At 41.7% G+C, this 27,475-nt stretch overlaps 1 protein-coding gene across 1 annotated transcript in view; it reads left to right on the top strand.

The window, feature by feature from the left end:
* Positions 1-985: 985 nt before the first annotated feature.
* Positions 986-27,475, top strand: part of ARHGAP6 (Rho GTPase activating protein 6) — a 469,017-nt gene continuing 442,527 nt past the window's right edge. Inside the window, exon 1 of the mRNA XM_014855406.3 lies at positions 986-5,903. Coding sequence (XP_014710892.1) covers positions 5,325-5,903 — 579 coding nt within the window. The 5' untranslated portion in view covers positions 986-5,324. The remainder of the gene's footprint in view (positions 5,904-27,475) is intronic.

Here is a 27,475-nt window from a genome sequence, read left to right as displayed (position 1 = left end):
ACCCCCCCGGTACATAGTTGTACATCTTAGTTGCAGGTTCTTCTAGTTGTGGAATGAACAGCTTCTTAACCTGCAATTCTAGTCCTGCAAGAGTTAGAGGTTGAGGTTAGATCATATGGATCTGAATACTCACTCTACCACTAAACCAGGGAGTGATCTGTGGGACTATTCTAGGTCTGGGTTGTCTTCATCTATAAAATTAGGGGTGAAATATTCTAGCTTTGTGTGTGTGTGACTGTTGATCTGGATAGTGCATGCATGATTTCAGCCCAGTGCCTGCCGTATAGGAAGTTTCAACAATTGTTAGTTATTACATTGTTATGATTAAGAGATCAGGACTGGCTGTTTGAGTAGATGGTCTTGAGTACAATACTAAATTCAAGTTAGCAAATGGTATAGACATATTCAGCACTTTTTCCATTTAGTGTTGGCATAAAGATTTTTTTCTGAATATCTCTTTTGGTATTATAATATTAAATTTTCTCTAAGGTGGACAGTGGAACTTATATCTTAGTCTTCTCACATCATAGTACCAGTTAGGATTCAAGCTCGCAAATACGCTTATATCTTGCAAATCGTTATATTCACCTTCTAGAGAATAGCTATGACAACATTTCCATCTTTGGAAAATGATCACTGTTCCTCAATGCTGGGTTAGAGGTTAAGAAGGTGAGTTTTTGCTAATCTTACCCATACGGAATTAGCCTGCGACTCTAGATTTACCTCCACTGACATCCATCAATTGTAGTTTAAATGCCTCAGCAATTGTATCCATTCAGGGAGATCCTAGAATGGGAATCTAAAGAAACATTCTTAGTTCAGCTGCAAAAAATTCCTAGCTTACAATTGAGAAGTAGTTGAGGAATGGGACAGTCTGGCTATTTAACGTAATTAGCATTCTTAAGTCCTGTAAAAGTTCTCCACACATTTCGCAGATATTCCACATCACGAAGATTAAAATCATGTCCCCCTTTTCATGTTTCAGGAGCTTGGAGACAGAACCCTTGACTTCTTCTATGGGAGAGTGAGATGCTGTGAACTGTTCAACCCAGCTACCATTAAGAATGTAGAAGTGATATCAGAGGGATCATAATCAGTTGGAGAGACATCGGCAGGATGAAACAAATATCAGTGATGCTAAGAGTTAGGAGCCAATCAGATAGAAGTCTAAAATATTATATGGCAGCCAATCAGGAAGTTCAATGTGATTTGGGACTATGTAAGCAATGGGATTATATAACAAGCAGGGGCAAATAGGATGCCCTAACCTGGAATATTGGACCTCAGGACTGAAAAGAAGTAAGCAACTGGAGGGAATCCAGAGGAGATCATCTACAATGATGGTTTTAAAGCAAAATATGAACTTTATAGTGTAGCCAAACCACAAAGTCAGACCCAAGGGGCATGATTAAATCTACAAATAGCTCGAGGGTCTAAACACCAAGGGGAAAGAGGAATTTTGGCTGGAGATAAGAAAAATTTCAAGGGATAAAGTTAAGAAAAGGGAAATTTAGGTTTAACAGAATATATCCTTTGGTAGTTAGACGTATGTGTTTAGAGAACGGTATTTCAAGGGAATGGAAAGAAAACTGATGAGTTTTCTAGGATCTTTGATAAGAGTCTACCTTGATGTCAGACCAAGAACTCTAGAACTTTCATTAGAATATACTTGTGCCATGACCAGATGGACTAAATATATTTTTTATCCTAAATTTCTATGATAATTATAATGGGGAATGAATAGTGAACAGACTGTTCTGTCCTTTATTAAAATGTATCTAAGGCTTTGATTAACTTTGGCTCTGAGGGGGAAAAACCCTAAATATGAACACTACTTTTCAATAGCAAATGCCCTAATAAAGGAGCAAAGTCTTAGGGACTTGATTTTTGAAGTATATATATTCAAAATCATTTATTTCTAGACTACCAGTTATATTGCTTCTGAAACAGACTGATGAATTGTAAGAGAGATTCTGGAGATCAATGTAACAAAAGCAGCCGCTTTTGAAATTGGTAAACAAAACCCAGATCTTCCTTAACCAAATTTGGCATAAAATGGCAATCAGAAAGGCCAGTGTGAGTTGGTCTATATAAGCAAAGGGATTATATAACAAGCAAGAGTAAAACAGGATGCCCTAAGTAGGAATGAATGAATACACCATAAGTCACCAATGACTGTAAAATAAACCTAATAGGAGTCAGGTTGGAAATCAAAAGAGTTTTAAAGATATCATTAAAACATCCAAATAATTTTCTTAAAAGTCTTTTTTTCCAGGCAAGCTATTACATTTTTTCCTCTGTGTTTTAAAAGCATACATACTTACACTGGGTTTTAGAAAAGGAGCTTGTGCTTAATTTTAGGAATTATTAAAAAAATTTATTCATTGTTCCCAAAAGTGAGGCAAGCTCCAGCTAATGGAGCATCAGGACCCACTGGAAAATAAGATGATGAATTAGCTGGATGTGTCTGCTCCAAGCCCCAGGTGCCAATAGAAGAGTCCCTCTGCTCGTTGGCTTTACAACATCCATGACCAAGAATGTATGACTTCCTGCCTAGAAGTCATTCTTATTAGCCCTACATAATAGTGGCAGGGTTGCATTTTCAACCCCATGGTCATCATATAGGCTTACAGAGATAAAACGGATATGAATCATGAATTACATTTGCTCAGCCACCTTGAGTTATAAGTGGTCCAATGAAGTGTGACTTGGTTAACCATCTACTCCAAATGCCAAAATCCAATGAGGCATAACCAGTTCCATGCAATGGTATCCAAATGGTAGGCATTAAATGTTTTCATTGCTAGTGACAAGTTACAAGGTATTGTTAACCAAGGAAAAGGCAGGCAAGACCCACCCTCTTTTGCTTCTAACGTGACTTGTTTGAGGAGGGAAGAAAGCAAATGCCAACAGTCCCCCAAATGCTATTTGGCACGTGCAGTGAAGCACGGCAGGAAGCGATTTTAAATGCTGTGCCTCTCCACAGCACACCTAATCGTCAGCCACTGAAAATAAGATCTTAAGTTTCAGGGTGGGAAGAGAATGACCGCGGTGAGAGTGCTGGGAAATTTGTATCTCATCCTGTCTTCGGGCTGCAGAAAGGTCATCAAGTTACCGGAAGGAGCTCCCTGGGTGCAGTCGGTCCCACTGCATTTACAAAAACTGTACATCAGTGATCCTAGGGTCCGAATGAAGTCCCTTGTGGAGACATCGAATACTTCTGTTAATTAGAATTCATGACGTGCCTCCTCCTAGATAGTCAAATATCTAGGAACACAGAACAGTTTTTAAAAAGACAAAAAAATTAATTTTCTCCTGAAAACTTTATAGGGAATAAAAGAAGTCTTCCAAAATCAAAGTTGGATAATTCTGCTATATACACAAGGCAAATGTTTGTGTCAAACATTTGTATTTATAAGTTCATTGTAAGTTTTTTTTTCTTTAATAAAAGAAACAGTAAAGAAAAGTCACCTTTACATTCATATAAAATTCTCTTCACCCTGAAGTGGTAAAAGAGGACACACGAACACAATTAAATAAAGTACACAGGCATTTCCAACATTCTCTTTGCTCCCCTGCTGAGACGGTTGTAAGATGCCTTGCAAAACTTAAACATTACGTCAAAACGCCCTCCGCGGCGGCGAGGCTTTGCGCTTTATAGGTTCCAGGGGTAGGACAGTAGCTGGAGAAGCTGCTCCCAGACTCGTTTCCAAGCAGGGAACATTGACATCGCCAGCATTTTCCAGTTTCCCAAGAATGTGGCCGCAGCGCGATGCGCCCAGAGGCGTCCCAGAGCCGAACCCGGAGACCGATCGCTTTGTGAGCGCCAATCTCCGCAGCCTCTGGCTGTCGCTGCGCCCGGCGCCTGCCCCCTGCCTGGCCTCACTCACCCCTCCTTCTCGAGTACATTTACACACGACCCTTACATGGCGAGGACCCTTCCCCCCACTTTTCTTAGTAGGTCCGGATCTCCAGCCCATTCATCAGCAGCCTCTGCATTTGAGCTGAGTCTCTATCCTTCCTTTTTAAAAACAAAAACAGCAGGGGGGGAGGGGGGGAGGAAGGCAGGAGATTTAACTCCAACTTCAGAGCAACCGTCCTGGGCTGCCCATCTGACACCAGTGGGTGGGGTGCAATCTGACACTTCCTTTCCTTTCCAGAAACGTGAGTGGAGCTGGGCGCCCCCCTTGATCTGGGGGAGGGGAGACGGAGGAGAAGGTCCGCACTTCCGTCCTCACGGCTTTCTCCCCAGGAGACCCGGTATCAGTGGCGAGCTAGGCTCTTTCTGCGCGGCTCCCAGGTTTGGCGCCTGGAAAACTCCTCCACGTTCTGCCTTCTCCTGCTAAGGGCTCCGCTCCACCTCTAGACCTTGCTTCCCTCCCACCCTACCCGTCCTGGCCGCCCCCTTCCCGCTGCCTCTAGTGAGAGCGCGCGGGGACATCTCCGCGCCTGCCCTGGGCCCAAGGCAGGGCTGCGAATATCAGGAGCCCCTCTCCGGCGGGGCATGGGCACCCACCCCTGGGGTTCTCTCCTTAGCTCCCTGAGCGTAGCCAGGAATTCTCTCCCACCGTAGCCACTCAGCCCTTGGAAGGCCCTGGGCGCAGAGCTCTCCGTGTCCCTACTTTGTAGCAAGACTGGCATCCCACGGGAACCTGGAACTTGGAGACACCCTTGCGCCTAGCCAGTCAGAGGAGTGGGCGCAGCAGCCAAGTGGAGGCCAGAGGCGCTGTTTCAGGGGCCTGGATACGGCGACGGGGCACCCGGGGCGCAGCTCGGGCGCGCAGCTCCAGCGCCGGAGGAAGTCGCTCTCGCAGCGCGGGGAGCGCGACGGACGCGCCCTGGGCGCACGCCCAGGAGGCCTCCTCCCCAGCCCTCGGGACCGTCCTCAGGGCGCGAGGAGGAGCTTGCTGGAGACTTCGAGGCTGTCCAAAGCCAGCGAGCGGGAGCGCGGCATCTCCTGCCTTGGCTGGGAAGGGGGAGTGGCGCTGGCGGGTTGGAGCTGGGAACTGAGCGAGCGCCTGACCTTCCTTCTCTTGCTTACCCACTTCGCGACTTGAGCTCCGAGGGAAGGTTCTAGCGAGCGCAAGAGGCCCCCCGACCCCTTTTCCTAGAAGGCTGGTGATGGATTTCCTGCTTCTGCCCCCGCGAGGGTACTTGGAGCGCGCTAGTGGCGCGTGAGCCGGGCGCTGCCCTCCACCGCCCTCAGCGAGCCTCTGGCTGGCCCCGCCTGGCAGCCTCGCCTGAGCCCCCCTTCTTTCTGGGCCCCAAATCGCCAGCGTTCCGAAAGCGGGAAGAAGGTGGCCCTCGGGCACAGCCCCGACGAGATGTCCGCGCAGAGCCTGCTCCACAGTGTCTTCTCCTGCTCTTCACCGGCCTCGGGCGGCGCGGCCTCGGCCAAGGGCTTTTCCAAGAGGAAGCTGCGCCAGACCCGCAGCCTAGACCCAGCCCTGATCGGCGGCTGCGGGGGCGAGGCGGGCGCGGAGGGCGGCTCGCGGGGGGCCACTGGGGGCCGCCTGTGCTCCCCGCTGGCCCCAGCCGAGGGTCTCGGCCCCCGATCAGCGTCCTCTCCCCGGGGCCCACCCCCACGGGCCAACAGACTCCCGCCCCCTAGACCCCTCTGCTCATCCTTCTCCACGCCCAGCACCCCGCAGGAGAAGTCGCCGTCTGGCAGCTTCCACTTTGACTATGAGGTCTCCCTGGGTCGCAGCGGCCTCAAGAAGAGCATGGCCTGGGACCTGCCTTCGGTCTTGTCCGGGCCGGGCAGTGGCCGCAGCGCCATCCTGTGCTCCTCTGGGGGAGGCCCCAACGGCATCTTCGCTTCTCCCAGGAGGTGGCTCCAGCAGAGAAAGTTCCAGTCCCCACCTAACAGCCACGGCCAACCCTACGTCGTGTGGAAGTCCGAGGTAGGGTCTGGTGCCGCGCGTCCCCAAGGCTGGACACCTGGGCAGTTCTTTAATTCCATCACATTTACAGAGCCAGGGACCCGCTGAGAGGTTTCTATGGTGTGGCTGTTCCTCTTTGGCTGGTTAAATGGTGCCTGGAAATGGGACGTCCCTAGCGGCCACCCGCGTGTGTCTTGTTAGCACTTCTTGGCTCCACTTTGGAGCAGTGGTGGGAGCTGGAGGAAGAGATGGTGTTCTCCTGTCCTGTTTGTGCTGCAGGCGATTTCAAAGGGTCCTCTGATCCCTTCACCCAGTGTTGATACTTTTTGGAACTCAAATGGTCTATTTCTATGCTGTTTGTAAGGATTGGGTGAAATATATTTTGAAATATGTCTGCCATCTGGTTGTTCTACAGAGAATTCAGGAACATTATTCTGGATGGTGGTGTTGATTGTGTGTGTGTGTAGGTCTGTGTTTTTGGGTGGCAGGGGGGAGTTACTACTAGAATTCTCCAGTTTTCATATTTTCCTCTCCTAAACGTATAATTTCAGAAATCTATGGTACTGGGTACTAGTTTAATCTAGGAGGAAAAAAACCCCTCTGCTTAAGGCTATGAAAGCTCATGGAAATATGCCCAAATCCCACTAAGGACAACTAGTAGTTAGTGAAATATCCATGAACTAGGAATCATTAATAAATAGGGAACACAGAGGGAGCTATTTGGTACCTTTAAAATGTTTGCTTTCTGGCTGAGAAGAATGGAGAGCAGAGCTATTGGGAAACTGTAGTTGGTGGGTACTTGGAAAGCAGCATGCTTTTAGAGAATAAATAGTAGTTGTTTTCAAAATGAACAACTCCTATCTCTTTCAGTCCACAAACTCTATAGATTGATTTGCCTTGGATCTGTTTCCATAGGGGAAGGGAGATTCCATCAGTTGTAATTAAATATTTTAAAGTACAGTTAGAATTACAGAAATGAAATGAAATACCATGTAATTGCTGGAGATTTAGACTAAATAAAGGAAACACAACCAAGAAAAACAGTTTGAAAATAGCATCCAAGATCATACCTCGCTCTGTAAACATGAGATAACTATGAGATTTCAGCTTGTAATATACCGCCTTAGAAAAATCAGCAGTATTTACCAGAAATATTAGTATCACATATTGATAAAATAGTAGTCACTGTGCCAAAGTAACTGCTGCTGTTGAGTGAGGAGTATAGATTAGAAAAACTAACAAACATTGCTGGCTGTTTTGCTCATTTTCTTCAAGATGATAGGCAGTAGAAAGAAAAGTCAAGTCAGAGAGGACGAGATTCTCTCCCAAGCAAGGAAGAGGATCAAAAATCCAAATGTTAAATTTCTCTTGGTCTCTAGAAGGGGCTGGATTCCCGCTCTATATCAGAAGCACACATTATCAGATTAATCTGTAGGAGTTGAGAGAAAGAGGGAGAAATGCAAAAGCAAGCCAAATTCTTGGATTAGATAGCCGCTGAAATTCACGTTTAAACCCAATTGCATCATTGAGAATGTCCCTGCTTTTCCAAGTACATACTTGGAATATAGTGTACAGATGCCATTCATTGCTGTAATGACCAAAAGCATTCTACTATAGATAATCATGACTGCTTAGAAATTTTCTTATCTGTTAAAATCTCAATCAGTGAACAAGTATCTGAACTGCAGTAATATTGGGTGGCTTCTAGCTGTTTTATGCAGTATTTCAGCAGTCTGCAAGCTCATCTATTGTGACTTTCACCTCTTTGTAATGGTTAAAATTAAGTACATAGCCATCTAGTGAAAGAACAAAATTTTCTCATAAAATGTTCACATGTGTGTATATGAGTGTGTGTGTGTGTGTGTGCGATCCCTTTATTCTTGAAGCAGACATGGAGTAATTGGATGGAATCCTGGCATGAAGGTCCAAGGCTGGTTTTGTTTAGTAGAGATCCAGATATCCTACCCTAACCCCTGGGTCTGGAATTTAATGGCCTGGAGTACCTGTCAAAGGTTTAACGCCCTGGAACCCTCTCAAAAACCAAGGAAATTCATTCATTAGTACTGCTTGTCCTTCTCACTTGCAAGCAAGCTGGGTCCTTTGTTCTAAAAGAGAATCTTTACTAATGATGTCAAAAGTCCAGCAAATGAGCACCTTGCAAGGTTACTTACAGGCCCTAGAGGGGAAATTTGGTTCATACAGATTTGGTTCTTGTGCTTTTTCCGGTTGCACTGGCTCAGGATTTCTCAGCCCCTCTACACTATTGACAGTTATGGCCAAATGATTCTTTGTGGTGGGGCTGTTCTGTCCATTGTAGGATGTTGAGCAGCATCCCTGAGCCTCTACCTACTAGATGCCAATAGCACTCCTCCCCACCAGAGTAACAATGAAAAATTTCTGCAGACACTCCCGAATGTCCCCTAGGAGTCAAAATTGCCCCAGTTGAGAACCACTGCACCAGTGAGTTGAATGTGGCACCGCATGCTGGCCATCTAGTGAGTGCCCAGAGAAGTGCTTTCAGCTGGCAGAAAGTTTCCCTGGGGTGTTCCTCCAATTCCAAAACCATGGGGATCCCTCTTGAGCCATGCCTGTACACTCCATGGACCTCTTATGGTTTGTTCAACTTTTCTGTTTTTCTTCCATTGAATCCAAAGACAAACCTAAGAATTCACTTCCACTCAGGTTTAGCCAGTGATGGATCACATCCATTTCTGCTTAGTTCTTTTAGCAGATTCTCTGGTTTTAAGCTAAATTATTCATACAATGGCTCCTGCTCCCAGGACTGTCATAAATGCCTGTAGCTCTATGCCTTGTGCTCACTCAAAGCTCACAAATGGCCGTTCTTTAGCCTAAAACCAGGATGTGTTAGACGAAGTCAGCTATGACTCTTAATATTTCCTTACTATGTGTCTTAGGATTACTTTAATAAAATCTGATTCATGGATATGCTGGGTAGAATATCTGTGGAGTAGAAAAAGGGAGAAGACAAAGGGATAAATGGTGCATGGTGACACAATTGGTACATGCTTCTCAACTTTGTTCTTAGCAGCCAAGCTCTGTCACTGATTCTGATCACAGACAAGGGAGTAAGGTCTCATTCCAACCTTGGGGTTTTCCTAATTCTCATGAATCAGAGCTGGGATTAGGCTCATAGCTGACCTGGAGTTTGCCAGCTTCGATCACCCATAATTAAAATGATTTCTCTCTATCCGTGACTTCCATTCTTTTCTTCATTCATTCCACAAGCACTTCTTGAGCACAAGCATTTCTCTCAGTACCAGTCATGCAGAGAGGCTTAAACCTGGTGTCAGCCCTTCAAGAGCTCACAGTCTAATAAAGAGAATGGTGAGTCAACCAATAGGTACAGTGCGGAAGGATCAGCACGGTGAGGGACCAGGGTGGAGGTGATGACCCACCATGCTTTGAGGAGTCTTCGAAGGCTTCACTGTGCAGAGACCAGTTGAACTTGATCTTCAAGGATGACTGTCATTTATAAGAAGAAGAAGGGAAATGATTCCTTCGTGAAAGAGAAAGGAGTGGACATGCGAAGACACAGAGGTGTTGGTGACGCCAGTTTCCAATGAAGAGGACTTAGAGGGGCTAAGGGCAATCATTTACTTGGAGAAGGAAGTTAGGCTATCTGAGGTTTAATATATGTAGCAACCACATGGCTTTTTATGTAATGACCTAATGAAACCAGAAATTAGACACATGTTTAGGGGATAGTAACTAACTGTGCGCATGGAAGAAAATGGCAGGAGGGCCTACCATTCCAGTAGCACATTCCAATAGCACATTGCCTACCTTCCAATGCACCTCTTGGCGTCAAATATGCAGGCAGGTGAAAGGATGTAGAGTGTTTTTGAAGTTAGAAGTTTGGTGTGCCTGGAGCATAGGCTGTATCTCACTGTGTGTTGGATAGTAATATTTAACAGGTTGGGTAGCATTAATTATGAAGAGCCCAACTGTGCACGTCTCAGGAGTTTGGCCGCTACATTTTGTAGAGCAGTGACTCTCAACCTGGAGGCAGCTTTGTCCCCAGGGGACATTTAGCAATGTCTGAAGACAGTTTTGGTTGTCACAACTGGGGGTGGTGATATATTAGTTTCCTATTGCTGCTGTAACAAATTACCCCTAACTTAGTAGCTTAGAGAACACAAATTTATTACCTTACAGTTAGGGAGGTCAGAAGTCTAAAATAGCTCTTGCCGGGCTAAAGTCAGAGTGTTGGCAAGACTATGTTCCTTCTGAAGGCTCTAAGATCTGTTCTCTTTGATTTTGTAGTGGCCACCTTCCTCCGTCTGCAAAGTCAGCCATGTTGCATCTCTTTGACCCTCTTCCATAGTCATTTCTCCCTCAGACTCACTTAAGTGTTCTTGTGATTACAGTGGGTTCATCTGGATAATCCAGGATAATCTCATTATTTTAAGGTCAGTTGTTAGCAACCTTTAATTCCATCTGCAACTTTAATTTCCCCTTGCCATGTAACTAACTACATTCACAGGGTCCAGAAATTAGGATGTGGATAACTTTGGTAGAACATTATTCTGCCTACTACAGAGCAGGTGCTACTGGCATCTAGTTGGAGAGAAGCCGGGGATGCTGCTAAACATGCTACAATGTACAAGACAGCTGCTACAACAAAGAATCATCTGGCTCTCAAAGTCAAGAGTGCCCAGGTTGAGAAACTCTGTGGTAGAGAATGGGGGAAATTGGTGATTTTTAAGCATGAGGGTGTAACATGATCAAATATGTGTTTTAGAGAAATCACTCTGGTGTCTTGGGGTGGAGCATGCATTAATAGAGTGAAGCAAGCCAGAGGACAGATATTCAGGGGAAGTGGGCATGGGGAAACCAAGCCAAGCATCTGACAAACAAATGGGAGCTGGCATAGAAGCATAATACTTCCATATTTATTACTTTTCCGTCTTTGCATATTGTTTTCTTGCACTGTTGAACTACTCCTAATAGATTGATCTCTATTGATCAGTGGTTCTCGACCAGAGGCGAGTTTGCACCCTGGGCACATTTGGCAATACCTGGCAGTATTTTTAAAAAAACTTTTTTGTTAAGATTATGATAGTTTACAACCTTGTGAAATTTCAGTTCTACGTTATTGTCAGTCATGTTGTAGGTACACCTCTTCACCCTTTGTGCCCTCCCCCCAACCCCCTTTCCCCTGGTAACCACCGATCAGTTCTCTTTGTCTATATGTTAACTTCCACCTATGAGTGGAGTCATACAGAGTTCGTCTTTCTCTGTCTGGCTTATTTCACTTAACATGATACCCTCAAGGTCCATCCATGTTGTTGTGAATGGGACAATTTTGTCCTTTTTTATGGCTGAGTAGTATTCCATTGTGTATATATACCACATTGTCTTTATCCAGTCATCAGTTGCTGGGCACTTAGGTTGATTCCATGACTTGGCTATTGTGAACAATGCTGCGATGAACATAGGGGTGCATGGGACTTTTGGAATTGCTGATTTCAGGTTCTTAGGATAGATACCCAGTAGTGGGATGGCTGGGTCATAAGGTATTTCTATTTTTAACTTTTTGAGAAATCTCCATACTGTTTTCCATAGTGGCTGCACCAGTTTGCATTCCCACCAACAGTGTATGAGGGTTCCTTTTTCTCCTCAACCTCTCCAACATTTGTCACTTGGTTTTGGTTATTTTTGCCATTCTAACAGGTGTAAGGTGATATCTTAGTGTAGTTTTGATTTGCATTTCCCTGATGATTAGTGATGATGAGCATCTTTTCATGTGCCTGTCGGCCATCCGTATATCTTCTTTGGAGAAATGTCTGTTCATGTCCCCTGCCCATTTTTTGATCGGGTTGTTTGATTTTTTGTTGTTGAGCTGTGTGAGTTCTGTATATATTATGGAGATTATTAACCCTTTGTCGGATAAATAACTTGTAAATATTTTTTTCCCAATTAGTGGGCTGTTTTCTTGTTTCAGTCCTGTTTTCCCTTGCCCTGGCAGTATTTTTGATTGCAAGAGCTGTGGCAGAGGGTGTGCTACTGGCATCTAATGGGTAGAGGCCAAGGATGCTGCTAATCATCCTACAGTGCACAGGACAGACCCACAACAAATAATTATCCTGCTCGAAATTTCAGTAACACCAAAGTTGAGAAACCCTGTATAATGTGCTACTTTATACAAGAAACTGAATTCTAGGTTTTGCTTCCAGTACCATTTTCTTTCATGCTTCTGGCTTCACTCTTTGTCATTTTCTTCTTCTTTCCTGGTGTATATCAACCAAGCTCTGAGTTGGAAAAAAATATGCCTTTTCAAAAGGTATTGAGGATAGGAAAAAAAATAGGGTGTGTAAATATATGTGTAGGGAAGAATTGAAAGAATTGAATGCTAAATATGTAATGACGGAAACTGGAATTAAAATTTAAAACATGGGCAGAGAGGAATATTGTGATTAAAAATAGAGGCTCACCACCATGTCACCAAAGAGGAGGTAATTAGAGTAAGACAGCTTCAAACAGGAAATTGACAAGGGCATTTTACAAGAAATTATGTGTGAAATCAGCATAATGCCATATGGAAAATGGTTATTCAGTTTTCATATGCTCTCTTTCGGAGCATCTGTCCGCTAGAAGTTGTTTCTAAGGTGATTTTTAACTTACATAGAGAATAATGTGAAGACGACTTCTTCTCAGATGCCTTGGAATTAAGCTTTCACCAGAATTGTGAGGGTTGAAAATAGCCAATTTTAGACTCAGAAAGGACCTTGGTAGCATCTAGCTGCAGCCTACTTATTTTACAGTTAAAGAGAGGGCCTGAAAGGATTAAGCTCAAACTCAGACAACAAGCTGAAGGCAGAACCACCCTGAAATCCTTGACTCTCAATGTAAACTGCCAAACTTCTGGAATAAGTAAGTGACTGTGAGCACCTGAAACCTTGGCAGTATCTTTTCTATCCCAATTACGTACTGAAACGATTCTCTCAAAAGTGCCCGAATTCCAGGGCTCTTCTTAGACCGCCTTTGACTGGACTTCTGGGTGGGACTGACGGCACTGTTTGTTCTTTTCCCCACCGCACGCAGAGGAGTCTCGATTCCTGCCTCACTGCCCACTTCTCTGCCTCTAATGTCTCTTCCTGCTCTTCTGTCTCTGTGCTTGCCTTTGTTCACCCCTCCCCACGGTTCTGCATTTTTTCTTTCAAATCATTCTCCCTTGACGATCTCATTCACTTTTGTGACTACAGCCGTCATCCCTCTCGGGGACACCCCTAACTCAGTGTCTGCTGCGATTTTGTGCATGTGCTCCTGACATCTATTTCTGATTTCTTGCTAGACGTCTGCTCAGGATGCCCATTGGACTCTTCCTAGTCTGCATATCTGAAGCAGGACAGATCGTCGCCAGTTTCCTCTGAGCATGTTCCATTTTTTGTGTTCCTTATTTTGGTTGGTGTCACCGCTCTTCTGCCTGCTTGGTTTTACCAGGCTGGAGATGTCTCCATTCCTCCCCTCTTTTTTCTCTCCTGTCTTCTCCAATAAGTTATCAAATCCTGTTGTGTTTACTTCTCGTTTGCTTCATTCTAGAAAGGATTTGAAGTGGAATGTATCCACGTTCTTACATCTCTCTCCAGCTGTTCCTTCTCATTGCCACTGCCTAGTTTGGGTCCTCATTTGCTGTGGCCTCCTGCTTGGTCACCCTGTCTTCAGTTTCTCTCTCTTCCCATCCAGCTTATGGACCTTGTATTCCAAACACAATTGTAGTCATGTTAACTACCTGAGAAAAACCTTTGCTGGGACTCCGTGTGTACAGAATGAAATCCAAGCTGCTTAGCCAGTCATTTCAAAGACTTTTGTAATATAATCTTAGCCTACCTCCTCCCCTTCCCCTAGGAAATCTGGTCAAGCAAAGCCAAACCGGCCACTCAGCTGGACAGTCACCAAATATTCGTTGCGTCCTGGCTGTGCACTTGGCACTCGGGATGCATGCGGAACAAACAGGCATGGCCCCACAAAGTGCTTACCCTTTTGTGAAAGCAATACTTTCAAATAAATAAATCCCTGCACTTGTTCAGAATGCTGTGGCATTATAACAGGAGGACTGCAGTAGACAGAATAGTGGCCTCCAAAAGATATTCATGTCCTAATCCCCAGAACCTATGGATATGCTACGTTACATGGCAAAAGGGACTTTACAGATGTGATTAAGTTAAGGATCTTGAGATGGGGAGATTGGCATGGATTATCCAGGTGAGCCAATGTAGTCACGAGTCCTAATAAGCGGGAGGCAGGAGAGCCAGAGTTACAGAAGGAGATATGAGGACAGAATTAGTGAGAAAGAGAGAGAGAGATTTTGAAGATACTACACTGCTGGCTTTGAAAATGGCGAGAGTCACAAGCCAAAGAATGGGGCAGCCTCTAGAAGCTGGAAAAGGCAAGGAAACGGATTCTCCCCTAGAGCCTCCAGAAGGAACACAGCTCTGCTGACATCTTGATCCTAGCCCAGTGAGATTTCTGACCTTCAGAACTATAAGAGAATAAGTATGTATTGTTTTAAGCCATGGTAACTTGTTACAGCAGCTATAGGAAACTGATACAAGGACTGAGGAGGTCTGGATGACTCAACTGAAACCAGTGGATAAAGGAGGATTTTGCCAAACAAAAAGAAGGGAGGCAGTGTTCCAGCTAGAAGGAATGGGCTGTAGTTAGGAGGGAACATAGTATGCTTCAAGAACTTAGAGAAATCCAGCTGGAACAGTGTATAAGAGTGGGAAGATGGCAAAGAATAAGTGTGTTTGGGCCTTGAGCTTCATGATACAGATTTTATGATTTAATGTAAAGATTCTCTGCAGAGGTTTTTAAAAAAATCTCTTTCTTACTCTGCTCTTGATCACCTGGTCCCATATCTATCTGAGAAAGCTCCATTTCTACTTTATGGCTCAACCAGATGCCACCTTCAAATAAATACACTTTGACTATGCTGCATGTCATGAGACATTCAGGATTTGCAGAAATGTGAGCTCATTTTCCCCTAGCGCTGGATTCCAATTATTCCGATCTAGTGCCTGCATAAGGGAAAGTATGTTTCATATCAGAAGCCAGCCAATGACTGAGGGAGTCTGTGTTCTGGCAGTGGTTCTCCAAATCCCAGAGATACACCTTTGGGGCATGACGTCTTGTTCTAAAGTTTACTGCATCTTCTCTGGGCCATTGCTTATGATAAAGAGAGTGAGACTACAATTGTAACTATGTTACAATATGACAAAACAAGTGGAATATAATGTGTGAGAAAATGAAATTAGTTATTGTGTTAGCTGGCAAAGAATGATGTTTTCATTATCTATTAGGAAAATGCAAGTCAAAACCACGAGATACCACCTCACACCCACTAAGATAGCTATAATAAAAAAGATAATAACAAGTGTTGGCAAGGATATGGAAAAATTGAAACTCTTATATACTGCTGGTGAGAATGTACAGTGATGCAGTAGCTTTGAAAAACAGTTTGGCAATTTCTCAAAAAGTTAAACATAGAGTTACCATATCACCCAGCAATTCCTCTGTTGGGTATATACCTAAGAGAAGTGAAAACATGTCCGCACAAAGACTTGTGCATGAATGTACATAGTAGCATTATTCCTAATAGCCAAAATAGTAGAAGCAACCAAATGCCTATCAACAGATGAATGGGTAAACAAAATGCGGTCTATCCATACAATATAAAATTATTCAGCAATAAAAAGGAATGAGATACTGATAGATACTACAACATGAATGAACCTTGAAAATATTATGCTAAGTGAAAGAAACTAGTCACAGATGGCCAGATATTGTATGATTAAATTAATATGAAATGCCCAGAATAGGCAAATCCATAGAGACGAAAAGTAGGTTAGTGATTGCCAGAGGCTGGCAGTAGGAGGAATGGGGAGTGACTGCTAATGGATACCAAGTTCTTTTTGGGATGATGAAAATGTTCTGGAACTAGATAGAGGTGATGGTTGCACAACCTGGTGAACATACTAAAATTGCTGAATTGTACACTTTAAAAGGGTGAATTTTGTGTTATGTGAATTTTAATATTAAAAAAAGAATAGTGTTTATGACTTTCAGAAAATATACCAATGTTGTTGCTACATCATCTTTTCAATAAAACATAAATATAAATGTAGAGGAGCAGAGTTACGTAGTAGGCCCGGGCCTAATATATATTAAATGCTGTCCTTGAAGATGCAACAAGGGAGGTAGTCATGGCTCTGGTGGATTCAATGGAAGAGTCAATAGCCAGCCTGGGATTTTCTGAGATTGGTTACCGTGGAAGTTCTGTGTCCTGATTACTACACGTTGGAAGCAAGTGCAAAGAAGCTATTAAAAATATTGTTTTTCAGAATAGGCAGAGATTTTGAAAACTACTCAGAATCTTGAAAAATTGCCTGGCCGTGTCACACCAGAGCTATTAAATAGCCAAAGATCTTCAGGAGCCATTAGAATTAAAAGCAACCTGAGAAACCACCCTTCAAGTGATGTGATGATGGAGCCAAGAGGAGAAGGCCAAGCCTAGAATATCCATGTCTTTGGAGGAATTGGAAGTGAATTGAGTTGGGTGGCCTATGGATCAAGGAAAATAACATGTTTTCGTTTCTGTATACCTGTATAGCTCATGGAAACAGGTGAGTTAATACCACCTACTAGAGCTGAAGTGTGAGTAAGCATCTGATCAATTCTCAGCTTGCATTGCTGGTAATGTCATCTCTCAGGGTTGAGAAACAATTAGACAGGTTGGTACTCTGAGACCCAAATGTGGATGGAGAAGGGGAAAGAGAAACCTTGGAGTATTGGTTCTCTGTGGGAGGAGCTAGATGCAGAAGAGTCAATGGGTCATGATTGTCCAGTTTTCCTTTCCTCATCTAGAAATATCCCTTTTATAGGAAATCTTTCAAATCTGGCTATGTATTTTACTCTCCTCATAAGGTATCATTTCTAATTTATATAAATATATGTAGATGTAGCTTATGTAAATATTCATTCAAATCTAAAACCATTCTAAAAACATTAATTTTAAAAAGTTCATTGAATAAGGAAGTTGAATAGTCAAGAAGAAAATTAATTTAGTATACCTACAAAGACTCCCTCCAAGCCATTAGTTAAATGTTTCTACGCAATATTTTTACAATGCAGAAAGGTTAATTTTTAAATTTTATTTGGAAAGACTTCTTGAAGAGTTTTAGATTACAATCTATTAGTGTACTTTCTCTCTCTGTCTATATACCTATATATACAACTTTTAACTTCATAGTAACATCTTGCTTTAGAAATAAAAATGAATGCTTGGTTATTACCATATATAGTTGGAGCAACGTGGATAAATTATTTCTATGAAACGATAAGCTTTTAAAACTCCATGAAAAAAAGTAGGAGCGGCAAAAGCTCTATGTCTTGGATTGAGTTTGCCCAAAGGCAGGACCTGAGTTAGTGCAGTTTATTTGGGAGGTGATTCCAAGAAGCAGGAGTGAAGAATAAGGGAGAATGAAATGCCATTGTAAGGTTGTGTCGTGAAAGTCGCAGCTGTGGACAAAGGGATGACCAAGGTTCCACCAGGACCACTGGAAAACATATAGAATGCCTCTCTGGATGATCTACCTGTGTTTCCATTATCTACTGCTGCATAACAACCTCCCCCCCCAACCCCCCGCAAACTTTGTGGTATGATTCTGTGAGTCAGGAATTAGATCAGGGCTCAGCCAGATAGCTCTGCTCCACATGGCATCAGCTGGGCTCACCCACTTGGCTGCTTTCAACTGGTGTCCGGGATGCTTCGAAAGTTCAAGATGTCTTCACTTAACATGTCTGGTGCCTCAGGGTTCCTCCATGTGGCCCCTCTGTCTCCTAGTGGCTAGCTTGGGCTTCTTCATTGCTTGATGATCTCATGGTATTGGGTAAAAGTGAGTCTCAGGGCCAGCCCAGATTCAAGGGCAAGGGAAATAGATTCCACCTCTTGGTGGGAGAAGCAACAAAGAATTTGTGGCCTTCTTCGATCTGTCACAAGCTAAAAGATGGGGAGCTAGAAAATGTCTTCATTGGTTTCCATTTTCCATTGGTTGAGATTCCTTCCAGGGTTTTTAGCTGCCTTGTAACTTCTTGCATATGACTGAGTATTCACTAGAGATGGATCACTAGCAGCACAAGGTCAGTGTGAACTTGCACAGAACTTACCAGCACAGTCTCAGCTGAACTCAGAGTTTTTAGCACAGGCTCATGGAGAGCAGCATTTAGAGTGTCACCCACAATCTTAACTAACCAAAAGCATAACTGAAGGGCAATATGACCATAGATTTGGAGGTGTCTAAGCCTGGGATCGAATCCCAGGGCCACTACTTATGAGGTATAAATTTCAGTTTCTTCACCTTTAGGGGGAATATAATTGTATTCACTGTAGGAGGTTGTGAAATCAATTGCTGAGTGCACTTAGGACCCATGAGCTATGAGGGGTCGTGCAGAGGAGTCTATTGTTTACTTTATTCCATGCACTTCATTCTGAAGTGCTCTCATAGACAGATACACATAGATTCTTATAATGCTTTCAGGGGGAAAGAGGCAACAATACTACAGTAAATGTAAATAACAATTGTAAGATGTAAATTTAGGCTTTTTAAACTGTAAGGAAAATATATAGTAGTTAAGGAATTATGATACAGTCTATTTTTTCCTTTATATTTTACCTTTTAAGATTTGTGTATTATATTTTAAATTGTATCAAAAAGAATGTAGTTTGTTCCTGTCAAATGTCAAATTCATATGCCCATGAGTAAATGGCAAAATAAGCCCCCCTCTTTTTTTTTATTATATTCAGAGTTGAGGCAAAGAAATTAATTAAGACTATTCATCTAGCCCTTTGGTAGTAGTTCATTAGATGAGAGTTATTATATTGACTTATCTGCTGCCCTTAGGGAATTTGCACATATTCTTCGATTGTCAATAACTGCAGCTCAGATAACCTCCACTGGCTGTAAGAGCATCATTTGTGCAAAGCTACTTGTTCTTAGAATTTTTTTTATCTACTCCATAGAGATCCTTCCAAATGACTGGCTGTTGACAAAACATAGAGCAACATAAACAGGTATCTTCGGCTAGGACCTGGCATTCTAAAGTTTAGAGGCATAGGATTGCAAATGAAGAAATTTAATTTTTTCTATCATTAGTTGATAATGATAATCTGTATCAGTTACTGAAGAATTATCCTGCATTCTTACTGATTAATCCACTCATTCATTCATCGAACAATTCAGCATATCTTAAGTGTCAAACTCTGGGTTTAGCAAGATAATAATAACTAGTATTTACTGAATGCTTGCTTTGAGCTAGTTATCTTACTAAATGCTTTAAAAGGCATTGAATCATTAAATCCTCACAATAATCCAAGGAAATCCAAAGCCAGTAAATGGTAAAGGTAGGATTTGAATCCAGCTTGGAAAATTCCACCCGGGAGAGTAAATACACATGGTTCTTGTTACAAAGTTCCTCAGTCTAGGGAGACATGTAATAACCATAACAATAGATAACAATTATTGGGTGCTTATCTAAGTCAAACACTCTTAGAATTACTTTACTTGCATGAATTCTTTTAGTTCTCACAACTCCATGAGTTGTTATTAGCCTCATTTTCTAGACAAGGAAAATTAGACACAGAGAATTAAATGATTTGCTCAAGGTTACACAGCTGGTAAGAGATTGGGCCACGATTTGAATCCAGTAGCATAGTTTTAGATCTGTTGCTTGCAACCATCACTCCATATAAGCTAGATTCAGTACCTTATCATGTGAGCTAAAACAGAGGTTTGTAGAAGGGGCTGTAAGAATGGATAAGAGGGAAAGTCAAACGCTGTCTGGGGAAACAAGGAGATATGACATTTGAGGTCAGTCTTAAAACAAGGAGTATGTCTAGAGAACAAGGTTGGGGAGGAAGGCAAGTAGAAGATAGAGTGAGCAAAGGCACGGAATATTAGCAAGCAGGGCATAGTCCAGAAACGAAAAGTTATCCAATATGATTGGAAGGTGGGTCATGAATTCTGGAGTTGTTTTGCATATGAGTTAATCTTGTACCCAGTCAGCCATTAGGATGAAAAGAACAGGGCAAACAATAAATACACAATAACTTTTTATTTTGAAATAATTTTTGACTTACAGAAGAGTAGCATAGATAGTACAGAGGGTTCCCATATACCCTTCACCCAGCTTCCCCTAATGTTAATGTCTTAAATAATCCTGGTACATTTATAAAACTAAGGAATAAACCTTGATAGCAGGTTTGTTACCAAGGTAGTTTTGGTGATACCTTTAACTGCAGTGCTTTTAACTGAAATACAGAACTTACTTGGTGTCACCAGTTTTTCCACTAATGTCCTTTTTCATTTCCAGAATTCCATCCAGGATCCCACACTGCATTTAGTTAGCATGGCTTCTTAGTCTCATTCAATCAGTCTTTGTCTTTCATGACCTTTCCACTTTGTAGTTTCCTTGATTTTGGTTTGTCTGATGTTTTCTCATGATTAGAAGGAGATGATGGAAAGAATACACCCAATATCATTTGAACACCAAGTGTCACTGTTTATCTACATTAGTAAAGTATAATGTGTCTATTAATGGTGATACTTTTCACCCAATTAGCCACATCCTCCTGTCCTCTCTGTGTGGTAGCATGGTCATATGCTTGTTGGGCAGCAGTCTATAGCTGTTGAGGATATAGACTGTGGCTAAGGGACTGAAGAAAGCCACCTCGTAAAGTGACCTCACTAGCAACCAGTTGACTTGATTGGCCCTTCAGTCATATTCTCTCTCTGTAATTTGGATTTGCCCACCCTTCCTGTCCATCACATGAGAAGCTCTCTCATAGAGTACTGCTTTGTCTGTCCTTGTTGCCACCCAGAACCATGAACAAGCATTTCTTTGGGTGTTGCATTTCTTGATGTGTGAGGCTGGGAGAAATCCAAGATCAAACTGCTGTTTGTCATTCTCCTATCAGAGTAGGGAGGAAGAGCTGGGCTTTGAGTAAATATTCATTGACATCAGCAGCATTCCTTTGTGCTCTTTGGATGCTTACTTCTCTCTTGTTAACAGTGCTAAAATAAACACATAATTCTACCAAAATATTAGCAGTGTGTGCTGTTTTCTTTCACTTGCCAAGATTGTTTTATAATAAATACCATTGGAAAAAATACCATTGGCTAGTATCCTTGGCAATTACGTTAATATCTCTAGGGAACAAAGTATGGATTTGGGAGGTGCTTTGCAAAGAGAAGCAAAATATGCCTGGTTTATGTTGCATTCCTTGCATATACTGTTACCTTTGAGCTTGATTTTAACGTAAATATTTTTCTTGGTTGACAAAAGTTGATGTCCTATGATATTCACTAATTAAATATCTTTTATAAGGTAAATCTAACATAAGGTTTCTTTTAAAACTGAGTGGTACTAAAACAGATGTTTGTAATGTGCTTTCATGGTAGAAATTTGTAGGTTAAATTGGATATTCTTGTTTGTCAAAAATAATTTTAGTCAAATGGAAGAAATAGGTTTTCTCAACAATTTTGTTCGCTTGGCTAATATAGTGTCTTAGTTTCAACGATCACTTCTATCCTTTAGAGGTGCAAGTTGTTATTTCACTCCCCAGTTTAATCCTAGTCCTGTATTTCCATTTGCCTACAGGATGTTTCTCTTTATAGGTCCCCCGGCTCTTCAAACTCTAAATGTTCAAAATGATTAATGATACTTTATCAAAGGAAAAGTAAATAAATGAATAAACAAACCACAGCCAGCTTTTTCTCCAAACTTTCCTATTTTCTTCCAAGATGACCATTTTCACAGCCTTGGAACCTTGAAAATGTTTTTAATTTTTCCTGGTCTTTTATAGTCTATATTCATATGGCCTCCATATGGGGGTAAATTTGTCCCTCTTTCTACACAAGATTCATATTTATTCTTTTCTCTTTGTCTATACTGGCACTGACCCTCATTTCTCATGCTGGGCCTTCTAACTAGTTTCCTTGATGATGAGTTTTCTTCTTTTTAATCCATGCTTCCCCCTTCCTTAAGCACCAATATCATCATTTAATTACGTGTTATGAAGTTCCTGTTACCATCAAGACAAAATATCATCTGTCATACAGGCTCTACCTATTGTCATCACCCGTTATCAATAGTTTGTTCTTTTTTATTGCTGAGTAGTAAATTCCATGGTGTGGATGTACCATAGTTTATCTACTGACCTGCTAAGTGATGTTTAGGTAGTTTCCAATTTTCTATGATTATGAATAGAGCTGCTATAAACATCTGTGTAGAGGTTTCCGTATGAACATGAGTTTTCATTTCTCCAGGATAAATTCTGGGAGCGAGATTGCTGGATAACATGGTGAATGTATGTTTAACTTTATGAGAAACTGTCAAACCATCTTCCAGAGTGGCTATACCATTTTGCATTCCCACCAGCAATGTGTAAGAGTTTCAGTTGTTCTGCATCCTTGCCAGCACTTGGTATTATCAGTGGTTTATGTTTTATCCATTCTAACGTGGGTGTTGTGGTATCTCATTGTGGTTTTGATTTGCATTTCCCTAAGAGCTAATGATATTGAACATCTTTTCATGTGCTTATTGGACGTCCTTATAAGCTCTTTGATGAAATGTCTGCTCAAGTCTTTTGCCCATTTTATAATCAGGTAGATTTAATTTTTATAAGAAAAAATGCTTCCTAGGTTTCTCTAAGTAAGAGCGTAATGAAGGCATCCATTTTCTAGCAACAGTGGAAGCAGAAGCTTCTAACTCTTGGAAGCAGCAGTGTCAGAAAGGTTGAATTTCTGATGAGAGTGGCATCTGTCTGGTGACAGTGTAGTTGCAGCAAAGTTGAGGTTTTGGAGGCAACATAAATTATAGCATCTGGAGCTTGAAGAGGGCCAGATGCAGTTTAATCACCAGGTCAGCTCTATGATGTGGTTTTGGAAAATTTTCTGGGAAACTTGGTTCTGAGCCTCTTCATGATCCTGTTAGCTTCCCAGTAATCTTCTCAACTCCCTTTCTGATTAGCTGGAGTCAGATTCTAAGAGCTTAGACAACAATTATATACTGCGTCCGTTATCTATGGCCACAATAAAACTGTGTAATAAACAACCACAAAACTTGGCTTCATACAACAATGAATAATTATTTTTGCGCATGGTACTATACGTTGGTAGAGTAGTTGTGTTGATGTGGGCAGAACTTGGTTGATCTCTACTGGGCTTTCTCGTGTGTATGTGGTCATGTAGCAGGTTGGCAAAGGACAATTCACCTCAGTTCCATGTGGTCGCTCATTCTCCCACAGGCTAGCTCAGGCTTGTACTCATGGTGGATGTGGGATTGTGAGAGAGGGAGAAGATGCTCCAAAGTCTCTTGAGGCATAGCCTGGAAACTACACACTATCGCTTTTGCCGTCTTCTATTGTTCAAGTCACAAGGCCAGCCCAGATTCAAAGGATGAGGGCATAGACTCCACCTATTAATGGAAATTTCTGACACATTGCAAGGACCCAATTCAGTAATCAATCTATTTTATATGTAAGTAACTTGGAATTTTGAAGTGAGTGTATATAGAAAGAGAATCCAGAAGGAAATATATCAAAATATGAAATTGTAATATCTCTAGATGAATTTAAATCCTCTTTTTGCATTTTTATATTTTCAATTATTCTGAAATAAACAGGTAATACTTGTGTAAGTTAAACAATAGTTGTAAAAAAATTAACAGAGTGTGTTGGGAGCATAGAAGAGAGAGTAGTTACTTCTGTCTGTGAGGAAGGTGCTAATATTTCTTCCCAAATAGCAAGAATTGTAAATGTAGTCCTCTGGAGGGTAAACTTGTTCAGAATTTTTTTTTTTGGTGTAAAATGTTGAATACATTATTTTTGCATGCGAACCTCTGCCTTTTAACCAAACCTTCGGAGTTTTAATGCTTATTTTTCACAATAGCTATCTGCCAAGAAGAAAGAATGTAGAAGAGGAGACATTCTAGTGTTAGCTCTTAAATTTGGGAGACTGGAATCATGTGGGAGAAGGAGCTATGTGGTATGGACTGTTCTGTTTGACTGTTGTTGGGTGGACATCTGGATGGTGGATCTATGGATGGGGCGAAGGCTAAGAAAACCACTTTTCTTCCCCAGTGCTTTCTGGGAAATCTCAAATGTGCTTTTCACAAAAACAAAAGTAGGGAAGTGCTACAGGAAGACCCATCTGTTAATTAGATTTTGGTTATAGCCATTATTCCCTTTAATTTTTTTAAAAGCTTTATTAAGATTTAATTCCCATACTATGTAATCACTCAAAGTGTGGAATTCAGTGCTTTTTAGTATAGGTACAGAGTTGTCCAACCATCAACTTTAGAACATTTTCATTACCCCAACAAGAAACCCTGTACCCATTAAGTAGTCATTCCTCATTCCTCCTTGCCCCCAGTGCCTGGCAACCACTAATCTGCTTTCTCTTTCTTTCTCTATGGATTTGCCTAGTCTCGACATTTCGTATAAATGGAATCATACAATATGTAGCATTTTTTCTGTGGCTTCTTTCACTTGGCTTGATTTTTTCAAGGTTCATCCACATTGCAGCATGTATCATGACTTCATTTCTTTTTTGTTGCTGAATAATATTCCATTGTATGGATAGACCACATCTTGTTTATCCATTCATCAGTTGATGGACATTTGGGTTATTTACACTTTTTGGCTATTGTGAATAATGCTGCTATGAACTCTCTTGTACGAGTATTTACGTGGACATATGTTTCCAATTCTCTTGGGTGTATACCTAGGAGTGGAATTTCTGGGTACACTAAGGTTTAAACAAACTCATCACTTAGGCTTGTTTGGCAAATATGGTAGTTGATTTTTCTGGGAATATAATTTTTTGGCTTAACCAAGGCATGACTATAAGGCACATTATGAGTAAATATCTGAGGAGAGTTTCCAAAAAGCAGCTCTACAGATGCTTTTAAGCGATAGCACCAAAGTTGGAAAAGGTGCTCAGCATCTTTAGGTGAGTATTTTGAAGTGATTGTGTAAATTTTGCAACTTGTTTCCAAGATGTACTACATATATAAAAAATGAATCTTATATTTAATATTGAATATATGGTGTATTGCATGTACTTGGTATTACCATGCATACACTGTGAAAAGATGAAATGGCTATGTGCCTATGGCCTGAAAATGAGTAAAAGAAAGGGTAAAGTTATAAACTATTCATTGGTCTGTCAAGCAATATAGAAAAAGTCTGATGTTTGTTATTTTTTTAAATGGTATTTTTCTATAGGGAGAAAAGCATAATGAGAAAGAGAGATGAGAAAGCAAGTGATGTTGTCAAGCTTTTGCCAGAATGATATGATTGATAATTACCTGCAGCTGAGCAGAAACCACGTGGGCATGCTTAGAATTTGCTTAAGCAGTTTCCAGGCTTTCCTCCCTGCGGGCTGTTAAAATTCTCCAACTTAAGAGAATTGCCGTTTTTCAACTATGGAGTCTGTTCAAGCATGCAGAATGTATATTTTGCTGAAATGCTCCAAAGACAAATTGTGGAAATATTTATAATATAAGTTTATTCACATAATTTAAATGCATGCTTTTTTAATTTTTATTTTCGTCTGAAGTTTTTCAATGTCTGTATGACCGAACTTATTGCTTCATCTGTTACTTTAGCAAGATGTCACGTTTGCTGTGACCTTCTTCAGGCTGAAAGTAACTGTTCAGCATATCACAACTGAAAGGTTCTCCTCCTTCTTAAATGCCAAGGCTTTGAGCTACTTGCCATAATGGTCGGTATGCCAAGTCCCAGGCTATGCGCTGCTGTTGCTGAAGAAGAAGACAAATGGCTTTGGAAGAAGTTTTCTCCCATCTGGGCAATCATCTTGGAACCGCAAATGTCTCCTTCTTCCATGTGAAAGAATAGATTTTACTCTCCCCGTTCCCTGTCAGTAGAGTTTCGGCAAGTTCTTGTTGTCACTGTTAATTCAGAGGAGCTGCCGATTTGAAGGATGTGGTGAATGTCAAAGCAAGAGGCCACATTTGGCCTATGCTTCCCTGGAGGCAGAATGTGATTCTTATGCTGTGATCCTTTGAGAATCAGATAATTAGGTGACTGCTTGTCCCAAGGACAGGTCTTCTCCCTGTACCTTTTCCCACTTACCAGCCGGGAAAAGGATTGATCCATCAGTCGATCTGCCAGCCAGTATCTGTCAACATCCATGCCCCTGTCACTGTCCAAAATCTTATGAAGTAATACTGCCTCAGCCTTCGTACAGCTTACCGTTCTAGTTGGATAATACACAGGAAAAATTAGAGCATAACAGAGAAGTATTAAATTGGGGTGAAACCGTATTGGGACGGCTGATAATTCCATCTAAATTGAGAGAAGGGAGAATTTGGGATGATTAGGAGTGATCAAAGAAGACTTCATAGAAGCGAGGACCTTGAGCTGGCTCTGGAGGTAGACAGAATGTCAATATCCGAAGTGGAGAGTCTTCCAGGCATTTGAGGTTGGGGAAGAAATATGAAAGTAGCTCTGAGGCAGAAGCAGCCTGAACGACAGCTCCAAGGACGAAGCAATCACCGTATGTGTGAGATTATGACTAGAGTCCCAGTTATAGGATAAAGCAGCAAAACCAGAAAGCTAGTTTTTAAGCATCTGAGCAAAATTCTTATTTTCTTGTTGTGTCCTTGTTTGCCCCGTTGCATATTTTACAATAGAAGATTCCTTGAGGTGAGGGCAGCACTACTCTTCGCTAGGTTTGCATTTGTGTATTCAATTTCAACAACACTATGACTTTAGGAAGCAAACAAAAGCAGAGTTAGAATGAACACAGTTCCGGTGTGGGAGAATTTTCCTTTTCAATTCAATGAAAAGATTAGGATTTGGGGGTTTTTGTTATGTTCAGATGGGAAGGAAAATAGAGACACAAGCCTAGAAGATGATACAGATGCCAAGTTTATGTTTTCTTGAACAATGAATGTGGATTCAACAACTTTAGCCTGATGAGAGAGCAGTGAGGATCAATTAGAGAGCGGAATAGTCATGTTCGCTTCCCCAGGGCATTGCCCTTATGCCTCCTTTACATTTTATTAGATTTTAAAACTATGAAATCAGAAACTTATCAAAAAGTATTACTATAGGAGAACACATTGAATAAGACGGTGGAGACAGGATTCAGTCCTCTGTTAACATCAGCAGTCATCCAAACATGTACTTTTTTTTTTATGAAGATTAGCCCTGAGCTAACATCTGCTGCCAATCCTCCTCTTTTTTTGCTGAGGAAGACTGGCCCTGAGCTGACATCTGTGCCCATCTTCCTCTACTTTCTATGTGGGACGCCTGCCACAGCATGGCTTGCCAAGCGGTGCCATGTCCGCACCCGGGATCCCAACCGGCGAACCCTGGGCTGCCGAAGCAGAACGTGCAAACTTACCGCTCTGCCACTGGGCTGGCCCCCAAACATGTACTTTTTTGGCATAAAATCATAGCTGTAGGATGACCTTCTTGCTTACTAAAAATCACTTAAAATTTTAATAAAAATTGGTTTACACTTAAAATGTGGCTTTAAAAATGT

This window comes from Equus asinus, chromosome X, assembly GCF_041296235.1.
Source record: "Equus asinus isolate D_3611 breed Donkey chromosome X, EquAss-T2T_v2, whole genome shotgun sequence".
NCBI classification, from domain to species: domain Eukaryota; kingdom Metazoa; phylum Chordata; class Mammalia; order Perissodactyla; family Equidae; genus Equus; species Equus asinus.
The sequence above is the reverse complement of the archived record's forward strand: the minus strand, read 5'-3'. Positions and strand labels throughout refer to the sequence as shown.